This window comes from Montipora capricornis, chromosome 8 (assembly GCF_036669925.1).
Source record: "Montipora capricornis isolate CH-2021 chromosome 8, ASM3666992v2, whole genome shotgun sequence".
Taxonomy (NCBI): domain Eukaryota; kingdom Metazoa; phylum Cnidaria; class Anthozoa; order Scleractinia; family Acroporidae; genus Montipora; species Montipora capricornis.
Genome location: NC_090890.1, coordinates 17925860 through 17949860, shown reverse-complemented (window position 1 = coordinate 17949860; position 24001 = coordinate 17925860). Strand labels below are relative to the sequence as shown.

Here is a 24001-nt window from a genome sequence, read left to right as displayed (position 1 = left end):
ACACATTTCCCTAACCCAAGAATGTAAATTATGATCTTGAAAACACCGACTCGAGAAACGTTTTGAGTCAACGTCGTTTTAAGTTGAGTGATTTTTCCATAAACTACATAAGACAGTGTTCCATATGCCCAAGACTTTCTACCTATCAGGTGTTTTCTCAAGTGTTACTTTAAAAAACCCACTCGTTTAGCTACCGCAAAGTGTACCCTGAGCCGGTGAAATAACGCGCATGATTAGTATCGGTACAGGCATCAATGGGGTAAGATTGACCCATTATATCTCTGAAGCAAGCATGGTGACATATCTTTTTTATTGTAGTTCTCAAAACAGGGATTAGTATGGATCATTCAGGGAAAGTTTCAAGAAAATTGTTCGAAAATGTTTTTTCTGAGGAATCACCTTAAAGTAAGCGGTCTTAGGAACTGTGATAGTGGGCTTTCATTATTGCAATTGTTCTCCACACAAAAGCTCATATCGGTATTCCTTCTCAAAACTTTCATCCGTAAAATGATCCCTACAAACATTCACATAAACATACACATTTCTAATTTCTTTAGCGAGAACCTTTTGTCATGGCAGAGTGGCCACTTGTTCATATTAAGTCTGGCTTCTTTACAGGGAAATTAAGAAATGTTGTCTTTTTTGGGTCTGTTTTTGCAATATGGAGGTGAGCACGATGGTATTTTCAAGTTACATGGAACGAAGCAAAAGTGAACTGCCACAAAGGCACATTGAGACCGGCTGTGTTGTGAGCTTCCTGCCAAGTCGGACTAAATGATGTCACTGACCAGCCAGCCGGATTACTAAGTTCCATTCAAAATGGCAGTGCTCTATTTGGTGTTTGTTTCTTCTTTTGAGAGGGATTTAACTGGGCCAGGAATTTTGACTGGGGTCTCACACAAAAGTTAAGAAGTAGTCTGTGTGTGAACTTTAAATTGGTGGGTGCAAAAATTATTCACATTTTAGAGTGGCCTTGTCCTTTAATTACTTTTTATAAATCCATTTAAATTGCGTTCACTGAAACCAGGGCCACCCAGGTAATGAAAACCAATCAGAGGCCAGAACTGAAACAATACATTGCAGCATTTTCAGATCCAGCAGATCAAATGCCCTGTACAAAACAATGAAATCCCAACTTGTTCGTTGACCGGTGATGGTTCTGCACTCAGTTACTATGGGATTTTTGGTTGATTTAGAAATAAATGAAAACAAAGCTTTCCAAATATACATTGGCAAAGTGCCTAGTACAGGGTTTAAATATTGTTGTGTCTTAAAAAAAAAAGCCCTTCAAATGGTCAACTCCGCAAACACTGGAAGCACTTTTAAAGACCTTCGAATGGTATCTCTGACCAGTTTCACTTTCAAAAGACCATTTGAAGAGCTTTTTTAACATGCATCAAACACTGGAAGCACTTTGCCGCTTTTGTTTCAATTTATTCTCTAAGTCAGCCAACAACCTTCTTGGTAATTGACTGTAGTTTATAATAATTCTTCTATTTCACACTCCTTAAAGTCGCATCATGCGAAAGTACTAACGGTTTGAACTTGACATTTACAGTAACCGACTTCATAGTCACGTAAGCATCATTGGTCAACAAAGAAAGTTGGGATTTCATTGTTTTGTACCACACGTTTCATTCGCTGGATCTGCAAATGTTGGACTCTATTGTTTTATTTCTTCCCTCTGATTGATATTCATTATCTTGGTGGCCCTGGTTTCGATGAACGCACTGTAATGATTTGCATACTTTTCCACATAAAGGTATGTTTACTCACATCCTTTATGCTATGCCAGGGAAACGATTTCTTTGGGTGGCTTTTGGAGTGCTTTAGACCGTTAATTTCAATTTTTGTAACTAGTTGGGTTTTTATGGTATTCAGGTAAGACCCACACGCCTGCACCCATGCTGAATCATTTTTCATGCTACCCCCAGTTGTCATGTAAAATTTCCTACGGTCTTAATTAAGGTCCTAGGGTGTAAGATATCCTTTCTAAGCTCACCAATATTCATTTGTCTTGGTTGTATTCAGCTGCCGATGCTGGTGGTCGCGTGTTTGGTTCTATGGGTGGAGGGCTGGACTCAGAAGAGGTTAGTAGATTATTATGGGCTAAGGTACCGATAAGGAAAAACCAGACGTATCATCAGGCAACTCAGCTGAGACTCACCAGAGATGTTATAATTATATTAACCACAGTGAGTGAAATGAAAGGCATTTATTTATTCTTGATGACTCGGATCTGGGATACTCGGAAAAAATATGTTTTCGGGAGTTGAACCTACGATCTTCCAATTACTAGTTCAGATTCTCTACTACTGAGCTACATGAGTCTCACCAGAGCTTACCCATTAAACTACAATCATGGACAAAAGTGTTGGGAAGGTAGCAAGTTAGACATAAACCCCCTCCCCCTTATCATGGGGGAGGGGGGACACAAGAGCATGGTAGTTCGCAAATAGTACAGCCAATAGTTAAAATAACCGAATTAGGTGTGAAGTGAGGTGATGCACGCAACCTTCCCAACAACTTTTGGCCACAATTGTCTCAAAAAGGTCGAAATGCAGTAAACGCAATTTTTTTAATGTGGTTTCATTCCTTTAACCAAAAAACTCAAAGAAGTGCTAACATATTCGGATTTCAATGTCTTTTGTTCAAGTTATTGCTGAAATGAGGCTCAAATAGAATCTATATATTAGTTTTCCCAATCGGTAATTGTCAGATGCCAATTACCAAATGAATAAGCATATTCAATATTTTTTTGTTTTTTTTTTGTGAAATTGAACATGGCAGACTGGTTTGCAAAAAGTATTTCTATGTGCTCTACGTCGCAGTTGAAATTAACTTGTAACTGAAAAAAGCATGCCGTTTGCAAAGCTCAGAGAAAAATGGTAGATAGCAGCCTTCTCAAAATGTTTTTGTGGAACAGGTTATAGGGAAAGTGGAGACGGTTTTGGTGCCAAAGGCACCCAAGCAAGTGTCCAAAGGTGCAATCTAGGCATGTTGCCCAAGGAAATTTTTGAAATTTAGACACTCACAGATGCAATTTAGTGCATTCTGGGGGATTTAAAGTGACGAAATTTCACATATGGAATTGACACTTGCATGGTGTCTGATAAGAAATGCTACAATGTTAGTTAAATAAACATTTCATGTGCAGGACGCACAAAAATATTGCGAACGCGAAATCAACGCGAATTCAAACAAGCTTTTTTTCAAGCCTTTATATCATCTTTAAGAAAGTTACGACATTTTTTAATTTCGAAGACATGTTTCGATGTTCCAAACAACATCGTCACTTACAAAATATTTGAAAAACCGTTAGGACTTAAATAACAACTAGGCGAAACATGGATAATTAAATATGATTAAGTGACAAGAAATACATATTTGAGTGAGTTACAGAGTGTTAGAAAGAATGTAGAGCCTGGTTTAAATTAGGCTTTTCCCAATTTATATGCATAGCCTCCTTGAGTTTAAGTTTAAATTTAGTAGGGGCGGAATCAAGGATTTCGAAACAATTCGCAGAGCAAGATTGACGAATTGTTTCGAAATCCTTGATTCCGCCCCTACTAAATTTAAACTTAAACTCAAGGAGGCTATGCATATAAATTGGGAAAAGCCTAATTTAAACACTTACGCTTTAGGCTCTACATTCTTTCTAACACTCTGTAACTCACTCAAATATGTATTTCTTGTCACTTAATCATATATAATTATGCATGTTTCGCCTAGTTGTTATATAAGTCCTAACGGTTTTTCAAATATTTTGTAACTGACGATGATGTTTGTAACATCGAAACATGTCTTCGAAATTAAAAAATGTCGTAACTTTCTTAAAGATAACGATTTGCTTTCTGCTGTCTCGACCTTTATATCATCTCCAGTGACTTTACTTTAGAGCTAAAATTGTGTTGCCTGGTTTTTTTTTCTTTCTCACCTCGTTGTAATAAAAATAAGACATTTTCTAACTGGGAGGAGACGGGCAAACATTCTGAGGGGGTAGCCCATTGAGCCGTCGACCGGCCGGTTTTGAGAAGGCTGAGATTGTAACGATAAAACAGAACTTCAAATATCTCTTGGTGGAATAAATATAAAAAACAAATAGTTATATTTTATAGCAAGCAGAAGGAAATGAGCTAAACAAAGTAAACAATGATGGTTTTGAAAAAATCGTACAAGCAGGTGAATAATGTGCTGAAGTGCTTTATCTTGCTGAAAATGAAACGAAAGTTCTTAAAACAGGAGGAAAATATTTAGTGAAGAATACTCGCACATCTCATTCTCTGCCTTCATATCTTATTATTTCAAGTATTTATCTTTGCTCTCCGTCAAGTCCTTTACAAATCATTGCATAACTTAGTAAGGTACACAAGAAAAACTTGTTGACATTGACATTAGTTCATGCAAACTCCACTGCGTTGCAATTCGTTTGTTTGACTATTTTAGCTACAAATCCGTATTTCAAGTTGTTGCTCAACCAACTGAGCCAATAAGATAATTGTCCGCATGGTTGTCTGTCTGATGGTCGGCTGCGGTAACAAGACAAGGAAAAAGTCTAAAGAAGATACAGAAAAGGCAATAAAATACTATCTCGTCCCTGGTGTTCATAATCACCAACCAAGTTGAGTTTGTCGAAGAACTTAACTCAACCGGTAGTCTTCAAAAGTCATTTCTTTCATGCAGTATGGGCACTTAACCTCTTCACAACCTCGACCACAACAGTCACGGCAGCACATAAAATCTGGAGTTGCATGAAGCCAGGGGTATTGTTTATTGATTGATATTCCACTCTTTTCAATCCCGACGTTTTTGTACTTTTCTCTCAATTTTCTCATAAGCATTTATTGCTGTACTTTCATGTTTACAACCATGTTCTGTAGCATCATTAGAAAACTTGAAAATATTTGGATAACAATTTGTCTTTATGAGACTAATCGAGTGTTGTGCTTGATTAGAGTGACTGGCTTGCTTACTGATAGATTAAACAATTCTTCCTGCTCAGTGACGAAACAAATTACTGTTTTTAGCTTGGTTTCTTGTTTCTATCTCTATAATTCTAATTTCATCATCAGTAAGTTCGATTTTAACATCAAGACTCGGAATAATCTCCAAGTTTCAACGCCTACATCTTGTTACGTTAAAAGCTTTTCCTACAAGGGAATTTCGATCAAAGTATACTGCACCTCCCTTAAAGTACACCACGGACATTTTATGGGCATTTTTCTCATAGCTATTGCATTTCCGTTTAAACTTGTTCTCAATAAATGTAAATTAAGTGATTTTTCTCTTAAAAACGTTGTTCATTAGCTTCCAGTAGTCTTTTACTGCACCTCCCTAAAAGAACACCACGGACATTTTATGGGTCTTTTCTATCGTGTTTATTGCGTTGCTGTTACTCGTTATTGTCAAGAAAATGTAATGCTATTTATTGACTTCCAGGGGAGTTTAAAGGAAACCTGTGTACAGCGGTCACCCTGTATATAACAGTCACAGGGCCATTTCCCAAGGGTGACTGTTATATACAGGTTTGACTGTAATTTCATAATCCTTAGCAACGCCTAGCGCAATCATTTACCAAATAAGGTCAAACCAAGGTATATGAGCTGATAACCGAGATTCAGTAAACCAATCAGAGCATGAGAAATGCATTATCCGAGGTTGAGAATTTAATAATTTGTGTTATACAACAAAAACTGTTTACAATTGTTTTCAGACAATCATGGACAAAAGTGTTGGGAGGTAGCATCACTTAAGAGATAAACCCCCCCCCCCCCACCCCCTTATCAATGTTGGATTTTCACGAAACAAAGTGGTGACTTCTTCCAACATTGAATATGGGGGAGGGGGGCCACAAGAGCATGGTATTTCTCAAATAGTACAGCGAATAGTTAAAATAATTGAATTGGGTTTGAAGTGAAGTGATGCACGCAACCTTCCCAACAACTTTTGACCACGATTGTAGGTTCATCTGACCTACTGCTAGGGTCTAAATTATTGAAATGGGGCATATTTGTGATAGCATTGAAAGAGGGGTTAACATAATTATACCATCGTGTACAGTAAAATGCGTGATCACTTATTTCAATCTCTCTCGCTGGCTGAATCGCAATAGGCTAATTGCGCACTCTTTGTAGCGGAGGATTTTAATCGCCTTAATTTTTAAAAGCCTACAAGGAAGAACGCTATACTCAAGTGATCTAGTTCTTACAAACTTCCATCAATATTACGACGAGCTGCGTTTATTTCCGCTCTTCGGCCTCTCAGATCACAGCACACTCACAGCAGAAGCTAGAGTGAAAGTGGTCAAAACCCTACAAAGTTCATGCTCAAGCGTGATATGCGCGCAAGTCGCAAGGCAGAGTTGGGAAGGTATCAGAGTGCTACGGATTGGCCTTCTCTGTTTTCTTCTCTTGACTGCTCTGAAAATATGCTGAATGTGTTCTACAAAGCACTGTATACAGGACGTGATCTGCTCATGCCTGTTAAGAAAGTGTGTGTGAACACATCTGACGTCTCTTGAATGACCCAGCACCTGAAATCGCTTATAAATACAATACAATACATACTTAATTGACCGCTCCCCATAGGGGCTTTTCAGGGCCAATGAAACACAACGAAACGAAACGACGGAACAGAAGAACAAAAACTGTTAAGAATCCCAACTGGCCGGAGGCAAACCAGTTGACTATTTACAAGGGAAGTTGAACCAGGGACTACCAGGAACAAATTCAACGAATGGTCAGAACAGGTCTTGAACCCGGGATCCCCGGATCTCAAGGCAAGCGCCCTAACCACTGGGCCACACTGCCTCTCCTCTCCCTTAAAGGCAGAGGGCCTTTCACAAACATGGTGTTACATCAGTTCAGTTTAAGTTCTACCATAACGCAGTCAACCACGCACGAAAATCATGTAAAGCTGTCTTCTGTGAAACCAAGGTACAAGCATGAAAGAAGAAAACCGGAAGGCATGGTGGAAGGAGGTAAAACGTTTATGCGGTGCACGTGTGCATTCTGAAACTTTGTATAACCATATTCATGTGGTGGGTGCTGAAGAGCTATCTCTACAGGAACTGGCGAACACTATCAATGAGGCGTTCCTAGAACCAATGGAAGAATGTTGTCTGCCCCGCCCGGACTCAGTGGTGTCAGAGTTGCGCATTGCAAGACTCCTAGCAAAATGAATCCGTCTAAGGCGTGTGGACCGGATGAAGTACCTAATTGGCTACTGCGGGAGTACTCTGGTCTTCTCCCTTACCCTGTATGTAGTATAATCAATGCATCCCTACAAGAGCGGCGCCTTCCTACCATCTGGAAGTACGCGGATGTATTCCCACTACCCAATAAAAAGAAGGTTGATGATTTGAAAAAAGATCTGAGACCAATCTCTCTTACCGCCTGTTTATCAAAAGTCGCTGAGGATTGTGTGGTACAGGATTACATAAAGCCTGCTGTTCTCGAGATCCGAATCAGTATGGTACCCAGTTTGTCCACCACACAGGCCCTTGCACACATGGTCCAGAGTTTGGCTCAAGCAACAGAAGGTAATAGTGCTACGATCAGGACTGTGCTTTTCGATTATTGGAAAGCATTTGATCTAATCAACCATAGTATTCTTGTTGGTAAATTATGCAAATTAGTCCTACCAACCAGAATAATCAACTGGATAATCGATTTTCTGTCCGGGTCTTTTCAGCAGCTTAAGGTAGGTGAGGGATGCTACTCAAAGTGAGGCTCTGTCCCCTCTGTGGTTCCCCAGAGGACAAAGCTAGGGCCTTGGTTGTTCCTTATTTTGATCAATGATCTAAGTCTTCATGGAGATTTCAACGCCCAACTCTGGAAGTATGTCGATGACACCACAACGTCAGAAGTAGTTGCTAAAGGTGGTGTGAGCAATGCACAACATATAGTAGACTGTGTGGCTCAGTGGTCCTTAGATAATAGGGTTCAACTGAACAGCGAAAAGTGTAAAGAACTAAGAATCTCTTTCGCTAAAAAGCAGGGTGAGTTGCATCCTATTCTCGTCAATGGTAACCAGCTTGGAAGCGCAAAACTGCTGGGTGTGATAATTACAAGCGATTTGTTATGGAATGGGCGTGTTAGTGAAACTCCAAGAAGGCGTCTAAACGTTTGTATTTCCGAGTTCAGCTTAAACGAGCGAGTTATCTATCTACAATCGAGAATATGGTGCATTTCTACAATTTAGATCCTTGCAGTATGGCGGAACAATTATTGTCAAGCCTATTTTAATGGGCTAGCTCTCACAAGGCTCCTTAGCCCAGTGGTAGAGCATCAGTACTAGTAATCGGAAGGTCATAGGTTCGACTTCTGCAAAGGAACACTCAGATTTTTTTCCTAATGCGAGGGTACAAATGCGAATCTTTCATTCTATATTTTTACTCTGAAACCGCTCATATAAATTCAATTTTAGGATAATTCGCCCACATTGTACGCAATCTCATTCCCAGGGTCTCTCTTTTCTGCATCTGTTTTGTCACTGACAATTGAGGCAGAGAAGAGACACCCTGGGAACGAGGTTGCATTGTACGAAGTGAACAAGACGAAATAATAGCGGAAGACTGAGGATTCTGCAAAGTTACATTTTTAAGTGACTTTTTCGTCGCCGTCACCATAGTAGATCGTAAAGTCCCTAATTGTCATCCAAAGCGTGTGGTGTATGGGGCTACAATCAGTGGCAAAAGTAGTTGTGATGCTAATGTCAGGATGGGCCTGAAAACCTCTCACACATCAGAAACTAAGCGTAACTGTCAAAATTCCACTAAAAGCTTCAAAATAAGTCCCCCCCCTCCCCCAATCAATGTTGAAATAAACAAGGAAATGTATGTTCACTGTTGGCAACATTGTTCTGGGGGGTAGGGGGCAATTATGCAAACTCAGTAAGAAAACCAACTTCAAAGGGTGAGTGTCCCAATACTTTTGCCACTAATTGTAGTTCTGAAACAGGAACAGGAGAACGGGAACAGGGAACTGGGAATCTCTAAAAGGAGGAATTACTAAAATAGGGAATCTCTAAGAGGGGGAATTACTAAAACAGGGAATCTCTAATAGGGGGAATTATTAAAACAGGGAATCTCTAAAAGGGGGAATTACTAAAACAGGGAATCTCTAAAAGGGGGAATATTTAAATCTTTTAAACTTCGAAGAAAAGTTGACAGTCATCAATCACCGGGCATGAAATTAATGGCTTTCAGGTAGCACTGCGTCAAAACGGTAGGAAATCTATCAGCAGGTGACAATACACGGTCAACTTCTTAATGCTGTCGCAAGCCTCACATGCAGTACATTTATTTAATGTATGTATCCATAAAAGGACGCAACAGTGAAGGTTGTGAACAAGCCTTTGGCCTCAGCGATCAGCTCGCTTCTATCACCTTCTTTTGTCATTCTTTCTCCTCCAGTAGCAGTAAACTGAAAGAGAAGCCTTTACTGAGGACAAAGTGTTCACAGGCTAACATCAGTGCGGATTTCACTTCAAATTGTTGACAAAAAAACATATTTCTTAGGTTACTGAAGGATGTAGCATCCCTTCACATTTCAATGGATTCGTATTAGGCAACCTTTGTGAGCTAACAGTTCGGCCTTGCAAATTAGCAATTTATAATTCTTTGCAGCAAATAGCGCTACCCTTTTTGCAGTGTTAAACTACTTGATTTTTACACCCATGATCTGCAGGGACCTTATGAGGTAGGGCAACAAACAATTTAATTGGCTGTCTGCAAGTAGAAATTGTGGAAAACGGGAGGGGATTTGCTTGTCTCGGATGCAATTGGGCCCGATTTCGGCAACAGTGTTCAATTCAATTCAATAGTAGTGAGAATATGTAGAATCCAAAGCACCCTTGTATTATGTAGTTAACTTATCGAGTCATTTCCTTCATACGTTTAATTGTGCGGTACTTACTTTGATGGATATTTTGTTTTTTCTTAGCCGAGTTGATGTTAAGTCAACATGGCTGAATTTAAGTTTCCCTTGGCATTTGCCAGTAAAAGGAAAAAGCTTGATGGATTTGATGGTTTTCCAAAGTTTCTGTGGGAAGACCTCGTTGGCCAAGGATTGATAGGCCAAGGGACCTTTGGAGTGGTGTTTGTAACTTAGAGTATCAAGCTGAAGAAAAGCTGGCAGAAAATGTTATTGTGAAAAGGCTTTTTTAAGTACAGCTCAGGACTTTATGGCAACGTTCATCAAGAAGGACCAGGATTTAACTACCCGACTTTTCTGTGCAAATTGTACCAGCGGTTCAACAATGGGCCATTTTCGAAATATCAAATATTCAGCTTGATAGTGAGGCAGTGAGGACAAACAAAATAGAAACACGTTGGAATTAATGTGAAAAATATTTACGTATCATCCACTTTCCTTTGTCTTTGTCCTCACTGCTTCACTATCAAGCTCAATTTTAATATATCGAAAAAGGCCTAGGGCACTGTTAAAACGGATGCCTATCATCAAAATCAACAGATCAGATCTCTCTTAAGAGAAATTCCCCCGTTTAGAGATTCCCCGTATAAGAGATTCCCCCTTTTAGGGCCTGATTACATGGCAAATTTCAGCCCAAGCTGAAATTACAGCCCGGTTAGATGGGCTGCGATTTCAGCCGGGGTTTTGAAAGAAATCCTCTTAAAATGAAAGTGGCGATTACATAGTGAAGGTTTTAGCCGCGTTTGAATTTCAGCCCAGGCTGAAAGTCCTAGCTCTGTTTCTGAAACTGGGCTAGGATTGCCCGGGCTGAAAAATCCATGTAATCGCTATCATTTTTTAAACACAGGCTGAAAAAGTAAGGTGAGCATGTGTTTTGGCATGTCAGTAAATTTTCACATGGAAATTTGCGTTTTGCACCGTGGCTGAAATTCAGCATGTAATCACAACAAAATTTCAGCCCGATGGGTGGAACGAAATTTCAGCCCAGGCTGAAACTCACCATGTAATCAGGCCGTTAGAGATTCCCCATTTCAGTAATTCCCCCTTTTAGAGATTCCCCATTCCCGTCCCCATTCTTCCATTCTCCAGTTCCCTGATTCCTCCTTATAGAACTAGCCTGGTGTGTGCTGCGTTTATCGGCAAGTTGATAGTCTTCCTCATATTCCATCTTGAATTTGCCAGGCTTCCAATAGACCATTTTACAGTTCTGTTATCAGTTACCAGGCTTTTGAATAAAAGTGAGGCTGGAGTTGACCTTAGAAACCTCACTGCTTTTCTTATGTACGAAAGAGAAACTCGTCAGCATTACAACATGATTTTCATAAGAAAAGCAATGAGGTTTGTATCAAAGCAAGATCCAACTCCAGCCTCGCTTTTACTCAAAGGCCTGGTAACTGAGGACAGATCTGTAAAATGGTCTATTTCGCCGACGAACATGTAGACTTAAATACATTCACAGGAAATCCTGTAAAGCGCGATATCTCAAAGAGTGGTCATCATTGGTGACTCAGTGATATTCGGAAAAAATTCGAGTACTTGTTACATGGTGACTAACTTTCGCCCTAAAGGCTCATGGGATCTAGGCCTCTTAACTGGGTTCACAAGGAAAGTGTCCTGTTGCTACGACTAAAATTGCCTTTTTGACCATCTGGAGCTGGGTCAACAGCGTCTTTTGGTCGTACTAGATTTGACGTTAACGAAGTCTTCGTCTTGAGAACAGCCTGGATGTCATGAAGTTGTAGGCAGCACTCCTGCTTCAGTGGCGACCCTTAACCAATCGACCTCATGGCCTAATGAAGAAGATACAAATGTTTCACTAACGTCCACTTCGCTAACAACAGAAGTCGTTTCGCTAACGTGTTCGGTTGTTTCACTAACAAGAAAAAGTCGTTTTGCCAATGTTCTCAAAAGATGTTTTTGCTAACTTATCAGGTCATGTTGTGGCTGGGTTCCCTGTTAGCATTTTGGCAACCTTGGTATCACATGATGTTTTTCTTTTTTTCACTTTTTTGACATATTTTTATGCTTGGCGTGTCAACCTGTTTTTATGAGCGGGTTTGTTTTCGAAGTTGTCAATAAACTCAGTTAAAACAGTGACTTGCCTTTTAAAGTAACAACAGGTATGTCTGTTTGCGATTGGATCGTGATATTTGCGGAGCAATTTGGAAAACATTGTTCTTCGCTGTTTGCCTATTGAAGTTGGATGTATATTTGCTTGTTGTGCATGTGGAAGCGAAATGTCTCGAAGTGACGGTACAGGTAATATTGATGACACATTGGTCAACTGGACCAGAATTTTGACAGATGCTATCCTGTGAACCACAAGCCAATTCTGCTGTGTTTGAAGGCGTTCAACAAGATTCAGGCTACACAACTAAAGCGAGCGAACGAAAATGCAGTGACACTTGCTGACACTTTGAAAGATAGTGAATCAACGGAGAAAGCCTTTCCGAACGAAAATGGTTCATCAGGTTATAGTGACAAACAAGGAGGAAAAAGACAACCCAAGTTAACCGAAAAGGGAAAATCAAACTCACTCAAAACCTCATCAAACGCAAGAAACTTATCAGGGAAATGCAAACACGGATGGCAGACATCGGAACACTCATGAATCTTGATAAGAACGTGGAACTGGTGAGTGGCGAGTTTTTTAAACTTAATGAACGATTAAATGTCTTTGAGAATTTGCATGAAGATATTCAAGAACTGTTGTGTGATGAAATTACATTACTTCGAATGAGTGTGATTGAGTGGATTAGTAGCGTAGCAAAGCGAATAGGTTGTCTACCAGCCAGAGAGTGAGATCCAAGAGCTCTAAAGCTTCCCGCTGTTTAACCACTTCTTCCAGAGCTAAAGCACTCGAAGCGAAAGCAAAGCACGCTGAGTTGGAAGCAAGATTAGCACAGTTAGATCATTTTGAGGCTGCCAAGAAATAGGCCGAAAGGGTGAGATTGATGGCAGAATGTGCTGCTGCGAATGCTGTAAGTAAGGTCTATGAAGACGCCATTTTGGCTCAGATGACCCAGATATTGAGCCAGACAGACACAGGAACATATTGCCAAATTGGAACGAAACGTAGGCAAGGCTCAACGTTTAATGGATTCCCCCTCTTGGGCAGAGAATTGAACATTCATATAGCAGCCGGTGTGAAGCTAAATCAACCAGCCCAATCAGCAGACAAACAATTGAATGACCACCTCAACCCTAATGTTCATGAATTTGAATTACCCATTCCTTCTCCACAGCACAGACTACAGGAGATTATAACTCTTCAAAGATTTATGATGAAGCGCATACGTCTTTCTGGGAACGAATGGAGCTTCGAATGTCCCAACTACCGCCCACACCAGCCTCATTTGATGGTGACCCAGCACAGTACTTGCAATTCAGATCTAACTTCGGTGATCAAGTCGAAACCAAAGTATCCTTGAGTGACCGTGAGAAAATGAACTACTTACTGGCTTACACGACTGGAAGGGCACGAAGAATCATTGACAACTATCAAGTACTCTTAAACGGCTGTCAGATTGCATTGCAAGTTCTAAAGCAAAGGTTTGGTCAAAATGCTATCACTGTGGAGGCTTTGATAGCGTCAGTTGTAAGGGGACCAAAGCCAAGGGCAGGTGATAGTGAAGCACTTCTCACGCTTTCTGATAAAAAAAAATTGAGAATTGTTGCCATGCAATGAAGGAGCTAAACTCGTGTGAATTAGATTGCACCACCAACCTGAAGCAGATATATGACCGTCTACCAGATCATTTGCAGGTGAAGTGGCGTAAATCAGCAAGGATGTTTCGTGACAAGACTGGTGGTAGAGAGCCAACCTTGAAGGACTTTAGCTACTTCATAAGTACAGAATCCTTGACCGAGAATGATCTAGTATATAGGAGAAGCAACAGTACCCCAGTGAAGGTTAAAGCTGACATTTCAAAGAAATTTGCATTTCATCCCAGATTTACATATAGTATGCGAGTAACCACTTTAGCAACTGATGTTAGCAAACCAAAGCCTACAGAATTGAAATACTCTTCTATCAAAGACGGCAAGGTTTGCAAGCGATCACACGAAATACATAAATGTCCGGTCTTCTTGGCTAAGAACGTAAAGTTTAATGCACTTTGATATCGTTGTCTCTCTTCTTCTCATTTACTAAGGGAGTGCCCAGAAAAGGAAGGTTGCACTGTGCAAGATTCTGCTCACCCCTGAAATCACCATCCACCTGTACACTTAACTGCAACAACCGTGAGCCCAGTTGACAAAGAGGAAGGAAATAGTTAGTGGTCAGAGTTCATCACCAAGTACCAGCCTACCATAACATAATGCATCCGTTACTGATTGCGATAGGAGATTTGTTTTACTCAAGTAATTTCAATCCGTGTTGTTTCTGAGAGTGGTTTCGCCATAAATACTGATGGGTTGAAATTGAAGATTTGAACGTGTCCAATCACTACTGCCCTAATCAAGTAGACTTGTCTCAATGGCCACACTTGAGAGACATGGCGCTGCCTAATCACCCAGTAGATGTGAGTGAAGTATCTGTCCTTATTGGTGAAGACGTTCCACAAGCTCATATCATCTTTGACTATTGCTGGGGCAATGATCCACAGAACAAGCCATATGCGACCAAGACAGAATTTGGATGGTGTGTTGTCGGCCCAATCAATAAGATAGAAGACAGATCTAAGCCAGTCGCCCTCTGAGTCTTTGAATTTGCCTTTGAAGTGAGTCAGTCAGTTGTTGATATGCAGAAACAGGTAGAGAAGTTTTGGGCTTGTGAGTCACAAAGATTCATTGACACTTCTGATGGTACAAAGAGCATGGAAGATAAAAGAGCACTGGAGATTCTGAGCAGTACAACGAAGGTCGAAGGTGCACGATACGAAGTACGCCTTCTGGCGGAATGAAGACCCAATACTGCCAAATAACAGGCCAAGGGCTGAAATGAGATTACAACAGTTGAAGAAGTGGTTTCTGCGTGACCCAACATTTGCCAGTCAGTATGAAGCAGTGAGGAATGACTACATTGAGAAGGATATGCTGTCAAGTTGTCTGAGGAAGAAGCAGCCTCTACTTCCGATCACACTTGGTATCTTCCACACCATGTTGTAGTATCCAAAGTTAGAGTAGTATACAATTTGGCTGCAGTTTGGGGAGGCACATCACTCAATAAAAACCTCTTGCAAGGACCACAGCTGAACAATTCACTCATTAGCGTTTTGTTCCGGTTTAGGAAAGAAGAAATTGCTGTTGCATCTGACATTGAGAGCATGTTTCACAGGGTTGGTTGTGTGGAAAGAGGCACAGATGCTTTGTGCTTTCTGTGGTGGAGTGATGGACTGAACGAACCTCCAAGTGACCATAAAATGAAAGTCCATTTATTTGGAAAGTCGGACTGAATTTGGAAATGATGTTGTCCAAAAGAATTTCTATGTTGATTTTCTCGGTTCCTACCGCTGACGAAGCTATTGGAGCATCACTACAACTTATGCAGTTGCTGAAGAGAGGAAATTTCCGACTGACCAAGTTCATTTCCAACGATGTGAAGGTCTTGAAGGCCTTGCCAGCTGAGGAGAGAACAGTCAAGAGTCTCGACCTGGACAAGCTACTCCCTGAACGGACATTGGGTCTACATTGGGACACTCAAACAGACACACTAGCTGTAAAAGTGTCGCTTTCTCATGGCAAAGCTAATTGCCACACCAGACGAGATTTGAGTATTCCTTGATGCTAATTCGGTGGAGGTTGTTCCTGTGATGCATCTTTTGAACTTCACCACTTAAGTGATGCTTCTGAAAACAGAAGCACTGTTCTGGAACAGTGTGCTATTTGACAAAGGAGTCTGGTGACGGAACTGTTGAATCCACTTTCATCATGGCCAAGAGTCGCTTTGCTCCCCTACAGTACGTTTCTGTACCAAGATTGGAATTGCAAGCTGCTAAGATCGCAGCACGGGTTCATCGCCTGGTCTCAAGCAAGATTAATTTGGAGATCTCTGCCTCCTTTTTCTGGACAGACTCCAAAGTCACATTGCAGTATGTAAAGAATGAGTCCCGAAGGTTTAAGACCTACGTGGCCAACAGAGTCTGTGAAATTCGAAGTGTATCGCAACCCAGTCAACGGAGATACTGTCCAAGTTTCCTTAACCCTGCTGATGATGCCTCGCGTGGCTTAACCGTGTATCAGTTGTTGACATCTGAAAGATGGTTCAGTGGTCCAGCATTTCTCTTGAACCCTAAAGAAGAATGGCCTAATGCTGATATTGATACCTTATCAGACAGCAACCCAGAAATTAAGAATGAGAAGCCTATATTTGTGACGATGTTACCAGAGGTACTCACAAAATACTCATCATGGACAGTTCTTCTGAGGAGGACACCAAACACCTCACAGCAGAAGATTTGAAGCTTTCAACCGTTGCCATTGTGAAATGAGCCCAGAGAGAAGTGTTCTCAGAAGAGATCAAGGATTTGGAGAAACTTTGAACATTGACATTGATATTGAGCTTAGCAGTTGTAATTTGTAAAGAAAACCTGTGCCGGCAGCCTCGCTTCCATTCTTAGGCCAGGCAACTTAGCTACAGCTGTAAAATGGTCTAGTATTGCTGAACAAGATACAGTCATTATTGTGACGTAATATGCCACTGTGGCAACAGGCAAGCCCTGTAAAAACACCTTTATTTTGTCTTTAGTTGCTTACATCTCAAAAACATACTTGGTGACCCCCATTTTTTTATTTCTGGAAAGTAATCATGTAATGTAAAGTAAATGATGAAAGTAATGATGGAACTTTCAGAAAAGATTTTAAAGAATCTGTCTAGTGGATTCAGGGCCACCTTAATTTTGTGTTTTTTTGAGGTAGCTCTGAATCCTCTAGACATACTTTTTCTAAACTTTGCAGAACGTTTTATCCTGGCCTTCTAATCACTTTTCAGCAATAAAAAAGGGGGGTCACTGAGTTCGTTTTTGAGATATGAGCATCTAAATCCAAAATAGAGGGTGTTTTTGCTGGGATTTCCCGTTGCCAAGGTAACTTGTTACATCACAATAATGATCACATCTTGTTTGGAAATAATCGGTCTTTCATATTTTACCATAATATTGCTGTTATGTGATACAGTGTTCTAGCGTTATTCGATCTAAACAGAGTCTTCTAAGTCTTTTAAGTATTGAAACCCTTTCGAGCCCCCTTAACAAGAGGCTCTAAGTAGCCTATACTCATGGGCAGGTGATTTGTACTTTTGTTGACAGTTTGGAAGAAGTTGCTCTTTATCATGTGAGTTCATTGACGTATACTTTTCATCTTTATTTGAAAGATTCTGTTTTTTTGGATGGGTCCATAGACCTGTACTTTTCAAAACAATTTGAAGGAAGTTCTTATTTTTTCTCTGGGTCCATTGAGTTTGAGCTGTATATTTCTCTCCTCTTTCTTCAAGTTGCTGCAATTTCTGAAGTAGATTTTTGCTTTCTTATTATTTGTTTCCGTTCAATATTTGATAGTTAGCATAAACATCTAAGAAATGCAACCTCATACGTTGTTTCAAAACAATTATATTCATTTTGAATGTAGAACAAAAGAGATCAATAACAGAATCTACATCTGAAAATACTTTCGGTACGTTTTTTGGTTCAGAACCATTGTATACAAAAACTTTTGCTTTGCATGCCACTGGAAAACACAACTAATGCAGTAGGTGGAAATCCACATCAAAAAGCCTGTGCTGCTTTCCTTATTGTCCAAAATGGCAGTTTTAAGGTCTTGTTTACTGGGAACCACATCACAAGATAAATATCCCTGACATCTTGCTCTATTTACATGGCCAGTGCATGTGTCTAATTTCTTTAGCAGATCAGAAATAAAAACATATTTGCACGAGTAAGATTTCTGATAAAATGTTCTTCCATTCTTAATGATACTATCAACTGTTTGAGAGGTGCAATAGTTTCAAGACTTTAAGGTGGCGAAACAAATTGAATAAAATGACACAGCAGAACATTCTTTGCAAGAACAAAGATAAACGTCATTTAAGTTCTCATATGGTCTACAATTTTGGTTTCGAATATATAATGAATGAACAATGCTTCCACTGTTGCTTTATATTTTAATAGTGTTAACACATTTTTATCTCATAAGTAACATGTTTGTGCACATATATTCTGAAAATGTTGTACCAAATTCATTAATGAATCTATTTCAATTAAAGTACTTGTTCCAAATGGGTTTCCCATACCTACATTGTAATAAATCTCTGCCATGGGAATAAAAAACTTTACACCTCCCAATAGGCAGACAGTATATTGCTACTGTGTAAAATAAATGCCTGATAATTATCCATGAGCAAAGAATCAAAGGCAACTAACAGTGTTATAACATAAGTAAAGTCTGCAATTAGAGGAAGTGCACTATTTAACAAACCACCATAACTTTCACTGTATATCAACTGATAGTTAATGTCACTTAAGTTAACCATAACAGGCAAATCTGTCAAAAATAAAAGTCCGGTTTGCATGATTGTGACAAAGCTTAATACATATTATTCCCAATGTTCATAATTTGAACTAAGTCAGCTGAAGAGGTTATTGGATTTCTGAAATTATAAACAAGTGCCGACAGAGACATTGCCACACATTGTGTGCCTGCATTTGCTGTACCAAATACTTCAACATTACCTTGACTGCATGGTGGGTTTGTTTGTACGTCATTTGCGAGTCGAATTAACTCAGGAATGTAAAAGCGATACAAATAGATCTGTGTAAGCCACAGATGATTAATTTTCAACTTTTCAATACTGGCAAATAAATGGCCTCTAAGTAAAACAAAAGTAAGACAGAACACCAAAATTTCCCCTTGAAGCATCCTCGAAATTCCTTTGCCACCAAATAAACAGAATGCATGCCAACTAGTACTAGCCTGTATTGTTGAAACTATTCCCCAATTTCACTTCGTTGCATCCCCATACTGACAATAACAGTAGTTCTAAGAACATCTCAGATTGCTAAAAGTCGGATCAGTTTTTCTCAGGTATTCTCAGTTTCGCTCAAAGTAATTCTCAAAGCTGCTCCAAGGCTCTGAAAAATCACTGGGAGATGACCGGCTTGTTGATCGAGATCAGTTTGCCTGACCTTTATGTCGATCCCCGCTCTCGTGCAAAGGGTTTGTTTGTGAAACAACTTACCTTTTGCTCCACAATCGAAAAAGATCTATTCTAACAGCTCCGTACGACCGCGACTACAACCACAAAGTTCGGACGGATGGACACTTGCAGTGTTAATATAAAAGAACAAAAGAATGCAGTGAACTTGGACCAGATCGAAATCCCTGACTTCCCATTTATTAATGCTCCTATTGGTCGTCCCCTCGGCCTGACATTCCCGCTGAAAGCAGCCAAATATACTTAGAGCAACCAAACATGTTAGCGAACCGACTTCACGTGTTAGCGAACTGGACGTTAGCGAAACGACTCGTTAGCTAAACGACCTGATAACAATGAAGACAAGACGTCTGTAGTCGAAACGTAGCCAACTACAACTCGAGTGTCCTCGTCGTGAGACGAACGAAAAACTTGTCAGAACATATTATTTGCTTTTGTATGGGAGAAAATCGTTGCCTGTAAAACCTGTCAGAACATATTATTTGGTTTTGTATGGGAGAAAATCTTTGCCTTTTTCTTGGTGGAATTGAATGGTTTTTGGTTGAAAATTATTTACCTCAACTTTCTTGTTGATTTGTTTCCAAGTACATGATAGTTTAGAAAACGTTTTCAGTTTCCTCACATTTAAGTGGTTACAGCTTAGATGATGCGTCTGGGACCATTCGAGTTTCCTCATTGAGTGGTAAATGGTAGTTGACCGTGGTAGGTGACTCGTTTTCAGTGCTCGAACACAAACGTGCTTGGTCACTTCGCATGCTGGTTAATTTAATTTTTGGACTTGTATTGACTGACACAAAGAGCGAGAAGTGCTGCTCATGGTCCAATGGCCGTTTTTTCATTTAATTCTTTTCAGGATGAAAGTGGTTCTCTTTCGTCAGGAGAAAGTGACATTGGTGTTGATGATGATGATGACGAGGAACTGCTTGATGATGAGGACATGGAGGAGGGCCGCGGAGAAGGACGGGACGACGGATCACAAGCCAATAGCCTTAATGACAGTGATAATGACTTTTAATCAAACAAGAGTCTACCAAATAAAGCACTTTTATACAACTAATGTTCACACAAAGACCTCATTCAACCTCAGCTTATGCTCCCCATTCTGGCCGTGCGAAAATTGGGAAGCCTCTTTCTCCTACCATCGCTTGGCCATATTGTAAAAGAGAGAACGCTTGCTACGTAGGTTCCTTCATTTACAAGACCTGGGTATAATTGGTAAGCTCACAAGAAACAACAGTTAAATGTATTTAAGACTGAGAGAGGGAGAGAGAGAAATTCTTAAATATAGTCGAAGAGAAAGTGCATGGAAGTGTAACGTGTACAAGTTCTTACATAGATCAATATAACCCAAGTCAACATTCATCTCCTACAGAAGGAAGTCATTTTCATTTTCTATTGAAAGGGTGCTTTCCTATACAAATTATGCAACGTTTTTCAATTTTGGAACAAACAAAGAAAACCTTTGGGAGATTTTTTCGAACATTTGAGTCGCACAGTATCAATAGTATACCACTTACACACTGTCAATACAACCACTGATTGCCTTCGCGATACCAAGTTATGGAAGCCAGATTTTGCAGAGGCAGAGGGTCGTAAGACAGAGATAGGGGAAAGATGCACGCGTCGCCGAAGGAGAGGTGGGAGGGGCAAAAAATTCCACACTGGACCAGAACGGCGTAACTTGGCAAAAGAAACCGAAATCCAGAGAAGGTTTGTATAAATAGGCAAATGAGTTCCCTGGGGACTTGTATAGCGTTGTCTTCCAAACCCTGAGGTGTTACAAGGATACCGGCGTTACGCGCAGGCTAAATCTGTGGCTATTTTGACTGTCAATACAGCCACTGACTGCCTTCGCGATGCTAAGTTATGGGAAGCGAGATTTTGTCACCGCCTTCCGTTCTAAAGCAATGGAAACGGAAAACAAAAAAAAACACCGCAACAAGGATTTTAATAATACTCTCCCCAAAACTCAGAAAATAAATAACTCCCCTTTCCAAGACAAGATCATATAAACTTGTACGGAAAGGCGAGAGAAAAACCTCGCAATTCGTTTGTGACGCGAAACAGATTTGTTACTGAAATTGCCGCAGAAGGATCCCCTGCAACCGTTGAAGCGCTGTCAACCAAGGCCGAAGCAGCGTGGGACATCTTCATGACTTCCTGTTTGCATGTAGTATTGGGTCGTCTGGAGGGATTTCCACCCCACATGCTTAGCTACATTTTCTGGGGAAACACCTATGAGAGAAATAGTTATCGAACACCCGCTATGAAAGTGGTGCATAGTTTCGCCATTATGTATTCTGAGTGTAGCCAAGTGGAGGGATAGACAATTAGCAATCGCAGAGCCGATGAATGGTTTGTTCGATACGGCGCCTTTCTTGTTGGTGGAACGGAAGAGATAGCAGTCTCTAAGGAAGAGGTCCGGCCCAGCTGGTGGGATGACCCTCCTAATCGCACCAAACAACTTCGCAATGGCAGTGCTTAAGACTTTTAATTCTGTCCGCAAAGGAATAGAGGGGCTTGATCTAGGATAAAACAGGATGGGGAAAAAAAAGGGAATGACAATCTATGCGAAGGTAGACCCCAAACAAAAAGAACATAGGAAAAGAAAAGGGAGGGCAACACCCGCCAGCCTGGCGGACCAGGAACCCCTCCTGAGACAGGTTATAGGAAGTGGTTAAGAATTCCCTTCTGGTACGGCAAGGAGCGGGAGGGGAAAAGAGGTAAATCCGACGACAAATAAAAATTAAAAATAATAAAAAGAAATGAACAAAAAACGGGACGATATGAGTTGCATGAAACACATTTAAATAACGCCACATATTAACAAAATCTGGGTGTAACACTCCTAATTTTGTTTACGGTGGCCGGAACTGCCCCAAGATTGAGAGTTACAAGACCTTGCAAAGTGGCCTCGCTTCCCACAGGAGAAGCACACGGAGGGCTGGCGACCTGGATACGGATAAAATCGTGGCCTTTCATCTCTAGGCAGTTATTGGGGCAGCGGTCGCTTGAGAGCCTTTGGTAGGTACTTGGTGTATTTTATCATTTAGTGGTCATCTATTGCACAAAATTATCTGAGCACGGTAAACCTTCAGGGTTAGGATTAGGGTTAGAGGTAGGTTAGGGTAATTGTATGATTACTGAACATTTTATACCTTGTTTAAAAAAAATATAATCAATGGAAAAAGAGACACCAAGTACCTACCGAGCCTTTTGAATTTCCTTGGCTATCGCCACCTCTTCTTTATCCCCTACCAATTTGAGAAGAAACGGTTAAAATGAGGGATCAAGCAACAGAGGCCGGGTTTGCCGCAGGACGGTGCTAAATCTGGACGCTCTTTCGTCTAATTTGTCCCTGGCGACGTCGACCAATTGCTCAAGAGCTGCGAAGAAAGTGAATGTAAAAATTAGATGAGCGAAAGCTCCAATAATTCTATTTTAAACAATGAACACGGACCGAAAACAAGAAAAAACTCGTATGAAGCCGTACAGAAACACGACTGAACTCTTCTTCAGGCCAAACAGGTTACCCCACTCTTTGTAAAGTTAACACAACACCCAACTCTCTCTCAGGTCGAACACACGACCAAGCTCTTTTTTAGGTCGCACCCACAACCAGACTCTTTTTCAGGTCGAACACACGACCAACCTCTTTCTCGGGTCGAACACACGACCAAACTCTTTCTCAGGTCGAACACACGACCAAACTCTTTCTCAGGTCGAACACACGACCAAACTCTTTCTCAGGTCGAACACACGACTAAACTCTTTCTCAGGTCGAACACACGACCAAACCCTTTCCAAGGTCGAACACACGACCAAACTCTTTCTAAGGTCGAACACACTGTAGCATGGGGCCTGACCCCAAGTTTAGTCGGACTTGCGCAGTAAACTATGAGTCGGACTCGTGTTTCTCGTGTGAGTTTTCAAAGATCTAGTTTTGTTATTGGGTGGGGATCTTTTTTTGCCATGGAAGATACTGTAAAAGCTTTGGAAGAGAAATTGGCGAAACTTGAGACGAAACTTGGAAAGAAAAGTGAAAGTACGGCTGGTACAAGCGGCAGTTCACCGATCACCTCGCCAGAAAACCCGCTTCGCATCAAACCAGAGAGCTTCTCTGCGACTTCCGGCGAAAGTTGGGTAGTTTGGATTCGGAAATTCAAAAGTATTGCAGCCCTTAACAAGTGGAGTCCTGAGCTTCAAGCCAAATATTGCCCGCATACCTGAAAGGCCTCACAGAGCAGAGCTATTACAGCCTGACCGCCGAACAAACAGCCACCTGGACGGCAGTTGAACGCGCTCTGACAGATCGAATCTCGTCAAGTACACATTTCCACTCTGCGAGCCAAATTAAGACGTCCTCACGAAGATCTACACCAACCGAGCTGCGACATTTCTCGCCTTGTGGAGCTGGCCTATCCGAATGACCCACCCGATATACTCAATCGCACAGCCAGAGATTTCTTCGTAGGTGCGTTGACCCCCATTACATTGCGCGAGAAGCTGTTGGATTTGGGGCCCAATACTCTGGATGAGGTCCTAGCAGCAGCTCAACGATACGAATCAAGTCAAAAAGTGCTAAACAAAGGCAGTGCTCGAGTGCTGTCTTCAACGTCTGGTGATCAGGAGAAGTTTGGCTCCAAACAGGGGACCCAAGAACCCCCAGCATGGGCTAAGGAGCTTTTTCAACAGCAAGCAGAAATCTTAGAGACGCTAAAGAACATTCCTCAAGGGAGGCAAGGTAGGACTGCATGTGTGGAATCTGGACAAGGCCCAAGAGCATGTTTTAAGTGTGATAGCTTAACTCATTTTATTCGTGACTGTCCATATCAAGTGCGTCCCGACCAGGGAAACGGGAGATGGGCGGGGCACAGCAGGAAGTGACCCCGCCCGAGAATCCAAAGGGGGCATTTTT

At 41.0% G+C, this 24001-nt stretch overlaps 1 protein-coding gene across 2 annotated transcripts in view; it reads left to right on the top strand.

Annotated features, from left to right (window-relative positions):
* Positions 1-20136, top strand: part of LOC138014436 (clusterin-associated protein 1-like) — a 70197-nt gene extending 50061 nt beyond the window's left edge. For both annotated transcript variants that reach the window (XM_068861505.1, XM_068861506.1), the window contains exons 10-11: positions 2032-2090; positions 19937-20136. In XM_068861505.1, coding sequence (XP_068717606.1) covers positions 2032-2090; positions 19937-20098 — 221 coding nt within the window. In that variant the 3' untranslated portion in view covers positions 20099-20136. The remainder of the gene's footprint in view (positions 1-2031; positions 2091-19936) is intronic.
* The last annotated feature ends 3865 nt before the right edge of the window (positions 20137-24001 follow it).